The following is a 10,977-nucleotide window of genomic DNA, read 5'->3' as shown; positions in this document are numbered from 1 at the left end:
GAGTGTTTTTTGCATTAAACTGGTTATATTTACGCATCAGTGCGCTTATAACTCTCTAGAAAGCGATTTAGAGCCCGAAATCGAACAAGAATTAATATCTGCAAATGATACACATATTTACACAAAATCCCAAGTATGAAATACAATATTTCATTGGTTTGGTATTTGTTTAATGGTTGAAAGGACACAGGTGTCACAGTCTCCCCTACTTTAGGAAATTTCGTCCCGAAATTTATTCGTAGGAGTCTGTCCGTGACTTTGTGTCAAACAACCACCAGAGATATGCAAGGGATAATCCTATCATTTCCTTAACAGACACGAAAATGAATGGACGGAGTCATTTTCAACAGTTGCTTCTTCAGAAACGGAAATGAAAGGATAATCAAACGGATATTCATTTCCTTCAACGGATATTCTTCAGAAACGAAAATGAACAAACGGAGTCATTTCCAACGGTTGCTTCTTCAGAAACGGAAATGAAAGGATAATCAAATGGATATTCATTTCCTTCAACGGATATTCTTCAGAAACGAAAATGAACAAACAGAGTCATTTCCAACGGTTGCTTCTTCAGAAACGGAAATGAAAGGATAATCAAACGGATATTCATTTCCTGTAACGGATATTCTTCAGAAGCGAAAATGAACGGAATGAGTCATTTTCCTCAACGGATTCTTCATCAGAACGGAAATGAAGGATTAAACAAACGGATATTCATCAACGGATATTCTTCAGAAGTGAAAATGAACGGAATGAGTCATTTTCCTCAACGGATTCTTCATCAGAACGGAAATGAAGGATTAAACAAACGGATATTCATTTCCATCAACGGATATATTCTTCAGAAGTGAAAAATGAGTAGCTAGTTCATTTTTCTTCAACGGTTGCTTCATCAGAATTGAAAATGAACAGGGTTCACTCTAGACGTATGACAAAACTCGCTGTGGTTTCTGTGCACTAAATTCCATAATTATGTACGCGTCCATAATTACGTAATTCCTTGCACAGTCCGCACAGTACATAACATAATGTGTAGGGGAAGAAAATCAAACCTGTAATGAGGGTGGCTAGACTACCATAGGGTCCTTTTTAATTAGATCGACAAATGATCACTTTAATTTGACCACCAAGGAGTCTTTTTAGCTATATCATTACATGATATTCCTAACCAGATTTTTGGATCAATCTGTTTAACTAGACCACTCAGGGAGTCTAATTATGGAATAGTACTGTATAATCCAAGGGTCTTTACTATCACGTAAAAGCCCATTGAGGATTTAATATAGTACCTTTGGATATCCTACTATGAATCCCTTATACGAATGATATGGAAGATTCTTCGAGGAATTGGATAACAAAAACTTGGATTACACCGAAAACATAAAAGGGAACACATAAGCACATAATCACATAGTTGCTTAACTCAGTTATTAATTTGTTATCTTTGGACGCGGATACTTAAAGTACCCCAGGAACCCAATCCGTGGATTTCATTTGGCACTTTAATCATTTTCAAGAATCTATCTATGAAGATAGAAAAATCTTAATAGGAATTCGGCTTTGTCCTTATTGAATTGTAATGTACGTATTGAATCATACAGAGAATTCAATTAAGGACTCCGATGAATGTTACTCACCCAAAAGGATCTAATTATGAGGATAGAAAGATCCTATATGGATTTTGGAGTTTGTGTAACGAGAGGTGTTCCGACACCTTGCACTAGGCGTGCTTACGTCGATACACAAGGTAGAAAGTTCATGAGGTTGAGGCGCTAGATATTCCAAGGCAACATATGAAGCAGAGATTGAAGGTTAAGCAGCAGCAGGGTTTGTAACAGCTTTGCTTTGGATTGCAAAGCGGCACATGTTAACCAAATGTCCCCATCGTCCTCTGTGGGTACATTTGAAACAGGGTATTTGATTCGGATGATGAAAGTGGCATTGATTGCTCCAAGGAGCAGTTCCCTTATACAGCTTCATCCCTGAGGCGAGTCATGGTGGTAGCTAAATCAACGGTCCTCTTGAGTACGACGCCTATTCGCTGGGTAATTGCAGCACCAGGTTTAGACATTTGAGTATTGTTGCGATGAAGAGGCATCTTGAAGACAATGGAAGGCATAGGAGGAAACAAGCAAAAGATAGTCAAAAGAGAATGACAACGCATGAAGATTATGACCATTTGTTTGTTACCAAAGGCAAACAAATGAGATAGTAACTAATCAAAGTAAGCGGGTCAATATAATGTATCGCGAAGACATGCTCGCCTATAAGTGGACACTCACCCCAAGAGTTCCCAGGTAAGAGTTACTGGTCCGATACTGCGGATTTGTACGAACACTCTAGCCTTAGACAGAAGACCCAGGGTACAGGCACCCACTCTTCCAGTTTGCACGTGTTCACATTATTTAGACCCAAACCTTGACGAGTTTGAAAACTCAAAAGGCACTAAGCCAAATATGAGTCAAACTGGAAGGGTTCAAAACCTTATAATAAATCATCCTAGAACAGATGATTAGTTTTCAAGGCAGATCAAATTTATGTTCTTGTTGTGGTTGTCACCTAAGGATAAGTGACGGTATTGTTTTATGACTAAACGCAAGTAAACTCGCGTTAGGGTCCTAGGAAGGTTATAGTCTAGGTCAAAGCATTACTAATAACCTAATTCTCTATAACCATTGGCTCTGATACCAACTTTTCTGTCACACCCCAACCACGTGAAACAACATAACGTGGCGGAAACGTCGGGGAGTGTTGTAACAGAATCATTGTTTCACAACCATGGATTTAACAAATTTCGTTTTATTGAATTAAATGAGTTACAATGTCTTGACAATAAAGAAACATAACAAAAATTTACTAGTCTTGCATCTTTTAATGTCACTAAGGCCTCATCCAATCCTATGTGAGCATGCATCAATATCATTATCAAACATCATCAACTATAGCACCTGAAACACATGTGAAAATACATCAGCATAAAAATGCCGGCGAGTACATAGGTTTTATAAAAAATAGGATTCATGACCTAGGTTTTAGAAAATGTTTAACAAAAACTTGTCATGAATCCAGTTTAAGTGTTTGCTTTTATAAAATGTTTGAAAATCGATGTTAGATATGTATAGTTAAAAGAATGATGTAAGGTTAAATGAATAACCAAGTGAAAAATGAGTTTGTATAAAACAAACTGTTTTGTAAAACAATGTCTTGTGAAAAATATGTTATTTGTGTAAAAATGTATAAATCTCAAATAACGCTACGCCATGTAATATAATACAAGCACTTATATATAGGAAGTACCAGCGGCGTATCCACCATGCTTGTATCACATTACACACGTCTCGTTACTCAAATCACTTACCCACATAAACCACCAATGTAAATTGCCCATGTCTAAACCGTTGTCAAATGTCAATCAAGAAATGTGTAAACAAAATGTCATGTATTGCAAGTGAAATATGTAATCACCAAACCATAGGTAAGAACGCGCAAACAATGTACTAAGTATGCGACGGATGGTCATACATAGCATGATACAAAGCATAAAATGTCTTGTAAAACGATGTACTAAATATGCACACAATGGGCATACATAGCATGTGATGTAAAATGTACTAAGTATGATGAACATACATAGCATGAAATGTCATGTAAAACGATGTACTAAGTATGCTAAGTAAACATACATTGTAAAAACACAATGAAATCATGTACTAATAGTGTACTAATGAACATAGCAAGTATATGATATAAAAGCATGAAATCATGAAAGTAACAAGTAGGCACATGTGTTTCACCCCAAAATGTTTGAAAAACAGTAAAAGAGGGGACTATGTACTCACTTGAGGGTGCTTAGAAGTCTTAGGATAACCATCAAGCAAAGCTAGAAGATCACGGAATCAAACGGCACCTATATAGGTATCTACATTAATAAACGGACCTATCGGAGGATCGGGTAGTACAAGGGTTCGTAAACCAAATAAGTATGGGAACTTATGTAATATGGTTTAACAAAGCCTACGTACTAAAACGAAACCTATCCTAAGTGCTTTTGACCCATTACGACCCGTTTAGGTAGCTTACGCCACTTTAACGCGTCGTTTGCGTAAAACGCGTTTGGAATGCCTAACTAGTCCTATGACAAGCAAGATATGCCTTAACATGTTTAATATTGTTGTTAAATCAGTTTAGATGTCAAAAATTTCGTTACATAGACTTAAAATGAATTTATGCGTAAAAAAGGCATTTTGGTAATTTACCTAAGGCATATAAACTACCTATCATATAACTAACTAAACGTCGTGACCATAAGGTATAACCTCGGAAGGTTATTCCCTATACAACTATGGTCACCTAATGTGTTTGGTCGGATCCTAAAGATCGACCAATGGGTCGGGTTCGTAAGCATAAGCGATTGATTAGATCGCTTACCTTTACGACCCTAAACAAGCACAAATCTAAAAGCGACGAGCTAAACATGCTAGAACATGTTTAGTAAAGTTAGAAAACAGGTTTGGTATTAAAACAAACGGTTTTAATACCCTAGAGTAGTTTGGTTACAAAATACGCGAGAAAACGCATTTTGGCCGAAACTACGACTCGTCACTGAGCCTAGATAACGTGGTAATCAGTAGGTATAGTTACTAGGGACTATAACCATCGTGATTACGCTCACGTTATGAAGTTCAAACGAACTTCGCATTGACCATAAACTGGTTAATGCAGAAAGTCAAACGCAGTTTGACTTTAACGCTAAAACGAATGAAAAACGCGAAAGAATACTTACAGAAGGTCCCCGCAAGATTCGAACCCGATTCACTCTTAGGTAGGAAGCATATACTTCCACTTAGAGAGTGTAGAATCAGATTCAAATGTGAGGAAGAATGAAATGGGTGAGGGGTATTTATAGATTTCCTTGAACCGTTAAGATCGTTCGTCGAAAAACGTGATTTGATCTAGACCTTACATGTGGGCACATGGTTTTCAAAAACCATGGGAGCCCCTAATGTGGACTATGTTCATTGAATACCATCCCATGGTTTTGCAAAACCATGGGTGAAAACCATTAACACTTCAAAATGGACTAGGTTCATTGAATCTGCCAGAAATTTTAAAAATGGTCCCTACACTTGTAAAACTTGATTTTTTTGGCACTTTTAAACCCCTTTAACCTCATTTCAAGGCTCTAAAATGATATTAAAGTATAGGGAACTTAAAATATGCTCAAAGACATCACAGATGTCGGTTCGTTTGGTCGTACGGTTGCGTTATTCGCTTAATTACGACGGGAGTCGTAACGAACGCAAAAACGATCCAAATTAAGCGACGAATGGAATTTATCATACCAAACACTAAAATAAAATATTTTAATGCTTACATAAATTTTTGAAAGTCCGGAAGTATTCAGAACGTAAAATATGCGCGAAAATGCAAACTTATGCACTTTTTTACGCTTTTAGTCCCTGAATGAGCATAAAGTTTATTTTAGCACACCGAACACCTCAAAGCCTATTTCTAAGCTATGTAAAGGATATTTAGGGTGTGTTTAACTTATGGCCATGTTCCGGAATGTTCATTACAGTTCAAATTGACATACTTTCGCAGTTTGTCGAATTTAGTCCCTGTAAGCGAATAAACTTGATTTCGGCATACCAAACCATCCAAAACTTATTTCTAAGTTATGTAAGGGTTATTTTAGGTATGCTAAGCCTATGTCACTATTTCGGAGTGTTTGTTGCATTAAACTGGTTATATTTACGCATCAGTGCGCTTATAACTCTCTAGAAAGCGATTTAGAGCCTGAAATCGAACAAGAATTAATATATGCAAATGATACACATATTTACACAAAATCCCAAGTATGAAATACAATATTTCATTGGTTTGGTATTTGTTTGATGGTTGAAAGGACACAGGTGTCACAAGTCAACCTTGGATGGATCAACATGAATCCCATCCTTGTTTACCACATGGCCCATAAAATGGACTTCGCGAAGCCAGAAGTCACATTTCGAAAACTTGGCATACAGTTGCTCTTTACGAAGTAGTTCCAGAATAAGCCTCAGGTGTTGCTCGTGTTCCTCCTGACTCTTAGAATAGATCAGGATCTCGTCGATGAAGACTATGACAATTTATCCAAGTAAGGCTTGCACACTCGGTTCATGAGGTCCATGAAGACTGCAGGTGCATTCGTCTATCCGAAAGGCATAACCAGAAACTCATAATGGCCGTAACGCGTCCTGAATGCTGTTTTGGAGACGTCCTCCTCTCGGACTCTCAGCTGATGGTAGCCTGACCTTAGGTCAATCTTAGAATAGAAACTCGACCCTTGCAATTGATCGAATAAGTCATCAATACGTGGAAGAGGATAACGATTCTTCATGGTCACCTTGTTGAGTTCGCGGTAGTCAATACACATTCTGAAGGTACTGTCTTTCTTCTTCACGAATAGCACTGGAGCTCCCCATGGCGAAGAGCTAGGACGTATGAATCCCTTTTCCAAGAGTTCTTGTAGTTGCGTAGACAGTTCTTCGAGTTCTGATGGAGCAAGTCGATAAGGCGCACGAGCTATTGGTGCTGCTCCAGGAGCTAGCTCGATTTGAAACTCGACTTGTCGATGAGGCGGAAGGCCAGGTAATTCCTCAGGAAATACCTCGGGAAAGTCGCGTACAATAGGAATGTCTTCTATCTTCCTTTCTTCCGCGGATGCCTCAGTAACGAGGGCTAGGATAGCGGTGTGGCCCTTCCGTAAACACTTCTGGGCTTTAAGGAAAGAGATGATGCCTACAACAGCACCACTCTTGTCGCCACGAATCACGAGGGGTTCTTTATCAGAACGAGGGATACGGACGATTTTCTCCTTGCAAATAATCTCCGCTTGGTGTCGAGGTAACCAATCCATCCCAATGACAACGTCAAAACTACCCAGAACCATAGGAATGAGGTCGATAAAGAGGGTCTGACCAGCTAAGACGGGGTTACAACCCTTAACTACGTGTGTGCCCTTAAGACTTTCACCATTAGCTAGTTCTATAACATGTTTGATGTTTTAAGGGTAATGGGGTACGCTTAAGCACCTGACTAACTCTTAGGGACATATATCTGTACCCGAATTAACTAAAATAGAACTTACCCACCACAACGTTGAGGTTGTTTCCTTTTTCCTCTTGTCCATTCAGAAGCTCATGCTTACTAGTCCTGCGGTTATCCTTATTGTCTCCGTTATTTTTCCTGTTGCCCTGGTTGCCGCTGTTATCACGATTCTGTCTCATCTGCGGACAGTTCCTCTTGAAGTGACTCTCAGCACCGCACTGGTAACATCTCTCATTACCCTGCTGGTGTTGCCGTTGGTTCCGGTTTGCAGGATATGGGCTCCTACAGTCTCTAGCCATATGTCCCAACTTCTTGCACCGATGACAATACGATTCCGCACATGACCCGCTGTGGTGCCGTTGGCACTTGCGGCATCTCGGTTTATTCCCTAGGTATCCCCCCTGATTTTGGTAGTTCAGCCCGAGTTTCCTGTGTGGTTCCCGTCGTATAGAGCTAGGACCCTCACCTTGGTACTCACCCCAAATATACTTGTTACTCATTAGAGCATTTGCATTGGAAGAGCTACTCTTGGGCAACTTGCCCTCTTCCACCGCCTGATCGGTGAGTTGGTGCGCCAAACGAACGACTTGCTGGATTGTGCGAAGGTTGGCCGCACTCACAGACCCTTGGATTTCCGGGACTAAGCCTCTGAGGTATAGCTTGATTCGCCTAGGTATGGGTTGTGACATGTTAGGATATAAGGCAGCCAAGTCGTTGGACCTCTTTGTGTATGCCTCAATCTCTGATCCTTCCATCTTCAAACCATAATACTCGATTTCAAGTTTCAGAATGTCATCCAGGTGGCAGAATTCTTCCTTAATCAAATCCTTGAAGTCACTCCAGAGGGTGGCATTCGCGTCTGCCAAACCGAGCATCTGAACTTGTGCGTTCCACCAAGAATACGCTTTCCCTTGAAACATGACAGTAGCGTACTCTACTCGTTTGCCAGCAGGACTTTCACTTTCTTCGAACGTATATTCGATTCTTCGGATCCAGTGTAGAATGTCGATTGTCCCTCCTGTGCCATCGAAAGTGGGAGGTTTACACTCCAAGAACGCCCTGAAGGTGCCCATGCGGGATTGGGTGTGCATGGGTTGACTCCCTGATTGGGTTGCTAAGGCTTCAGCAATCCGTTCGTTAATCAAGGTCGTCAGCTGACCCTGGGTCATGTTGAGACGCCCACTCATGATCTTCACATCGAGGGGAACACAGGTAAGAAAGGTATCGCAACGTGCCTAAGTGTGGGTGATAGAAGAGAGTAAGCACACAAGGTTCAAATAGCAATTATCACGTTAACTAATGCACAGTGTAAACTATCTAACCGACAATATAACATAAATCATACCACCTATGGTGTCGAGTCTTACACGTGGAGCGAAGCGTCGTTGTGGATCGTTGAGCACTGTACCGGTTATAGTCTGGTTTTATCAAAAACTTTCCCCTTTTTAAAACCAAGTTCACTATAACCAATGGCTCTGATACCAATCTGTCACACCCCCAAAATCCACCATGCGGAGTATCACCGCTTGGAGGGGTGACATGACCAGGATCGAGCCACCAATCATATCGAACAACATAATTAAGTAAATAAAACCAAACACAATACGATTGGTGACCAAAAGGAAGTAAACCGATTTTAGTTTAACAGTGGAAGCATAAAACATAAGTTCAAAACATAGTCCATAGTTCATAAGTTTAAAGTCCAAAACGTAGGTTTAATATGTTCATAAAGTTTATTTATTAAATAAGGGACATATCAGTTCGCATCCCACAACGACACCTCCATATGCAAGCTCCAAGCATTTAACGACCTGTAAGGCATGTAACAACGAGTCAACAACAAAGTTGAGTGAGTTCACGTTTGGTTGTTTAGTTTTAAGTTGTTTTCCGAAAACGTGGTTTGTCTTTCGTTGGCGTAATTGCCGTGGGGGTTACCCCGTAGTTGAAAGAAAGTTTAACCAGTTCATTCTTTATTACCCATACCCTGTTCATGATTAGTGGGGGCTTCCCCATGTGAACCACTAGACCGTATGATATCGACTACTACGCAAGTAAGTTGTGCCCTACATCAGTGTCTATCATCACTGATGGTTTGCCATATTCCATTAGTACACGCCCGTCCGACTGGCACGGTGTGAGGTTTGTTAAACCTAATAGCGCTATTAACTAATGACCCGCTCGCCATTGGCCTCGGCGATTAAGTCGATATAAAATGAGGGACTTATGATAGAGTTTTGTCTAGTAAGTTTAAGGTTGTTGTCCTACACCAGGAGGACGAACGTACGTAGTTCTCCCAAAGAGAATACGCAGGATTAATACTGGCATCCTACCCGAGGAGGATGGTCGTACATATCCTACCTAAGTAGGGTATGTAGATTCCGTTTTAATTCTTTAACCCATTCCCAAACCACTGGGAATCCCATGCCTTAGAAAGTGTGTGAACTCACCTCGGTTTGCTCGGTTAGATTCTCAAATATAGCTAACAGTCAAGGTCGGTCAATCACGTCCTAATATAATTTACCAGTTAGTCATTTAGTGGCTTTCAAATAGAACACAAAGTTCCTACACGTATCTATCACACAACATGCATCGTTTTAACGGTTTATGCCCATCTAAGTTTCCCATCCATTCCCCACTCAAAATCAAACATACGATAATGCACATAACATATATAACATGTTAGATCATTCACGGATAGCATACTCGACATTTAGACACGCAAGTCACAACTTATCTCAATTCAGCATTTACATTCAAAACCGGCTGTTTTCGGACATTTTAATAAAATAGTTAAATTATTCCAAAAATTCCCTAATTTTTACAAGATATCTTAAATGTTGCATGATTTATTGTGTAAAAATATCGGGGTCCGGTTCACTACCAATATTTTATAAAAAATCATATTCCAGACTGAACTCAGATTTATGAATTTCTGACCACAGTCCACGGAACAATTTATTAAAAATTCATCGAATGTCCGATTTACGAAATTCCAGTGGGGTAATTACACATGCATCGGTTGTCATCTACTGTATAAATTTCATGGTCCGATTCATCACAAAGTTCAGGTTATGACCGAAAGTATAACACCCATTTATTGCTGTCAAAATTCAGCTTAAGTTGCTGTTACAAATTAACACTTTAAAAATAGTAAACGAAGTACAAAAATTACGATTCCGGTGCCATTAGAATCTTATTTCATAATAAAATATTTTAGATTCAAAATATCGGTTTTTCGTTGAGTTTATGACCTGTTTACAGCCAACTGAAGTTGGCTGTAAAGTATGGACAGATTGTTGTTTTTAGTCTCTAGCTTACTAGTTTGTGTTCGGTTGATCCCGTTAATTATGTTTAGTGACCCCAACAACATCCCACATCAATAATAATCAGCAAAACATCAAATCATCAACCAAGAATCATAACAACACAAGATCTACATGATTTATACACATAACTTCTCTTTATCCACACTTTAACACATTATGTTCAAGACTTGTTCATGAGCTTTAAAGTTTCTTAACTTTTTATCATTCTAACATATTTTAACCACTTAAATAACATAAAGAATGAGTGGATCTAAGTTCTTACCACTAGCTCAAGGCTAGGGAAGTTCGAGTGCAGAAAAGTGATGGTTAACAGCGAATAGAGAAGGTCCTTCAACTTCCGAGAGCACCAAGCTTCGTTGTGCACCTTCTAACACATGAATGGAGCTTGGAAATGGATGAAGATGATGGTGATAGAGTGGTGGTGGTGGCGGTTCTAGTGAGGGCCGAGAGGAGAGAGAGAGTTTGGGTGAGAGAGATGAGTGAGGTTGAAAGATATGAAATGATGTTGTGATCTAGACCTCCATACTTATAAATCTTCCTACTCCATATTTTGTTTAAGCAA

The 10,977-nt window shown here is 39.5% G+C and overlaps 1 protein-coding gene across 1 annotated transcript; it reads right to left on the bottom strand.

Annotated features, from left to right (window-relative positions):
• Nucleotides 1–7,109: 7,109 nt before the first annotated feature.
• On the bottom strand, nucleotides 7,110–8,162 carry LOC110924448. The gene has a single exon (XM_022168451.1). The coding sequence runs from the start codon at nucleotides 8,160–8,162 to the stop codon at nucleotides 7,110–7,112; it is 1,053 nt and encodes a 350-aa protein (XP_022024143.1).
• Between the last annotated feature and the right edge of the window lie 2,815 nt (nucleotides 8,163–10,977).

This window comes from Helianthus annuus, chromosome 17 (genome assembly GCF_002127325.2).
Source record: "Helianthus annuus cultivar XRQ/B chromosome 17, HanXRQr2.0-SUNRISE, whole genome shotgun sequence".
Lineage (NCBI taxonomy): Eukaryota > Viridiplantae > Streptophyta > Magnoliopsida > Asterales > Asteraceae > Helianthus > Helianthus annuus.
The sequence above is the reverse complement of the archived record's forward strand: the minus strand, read 5'-3'. Positions and strand labels throughout refer to the sequence as shown.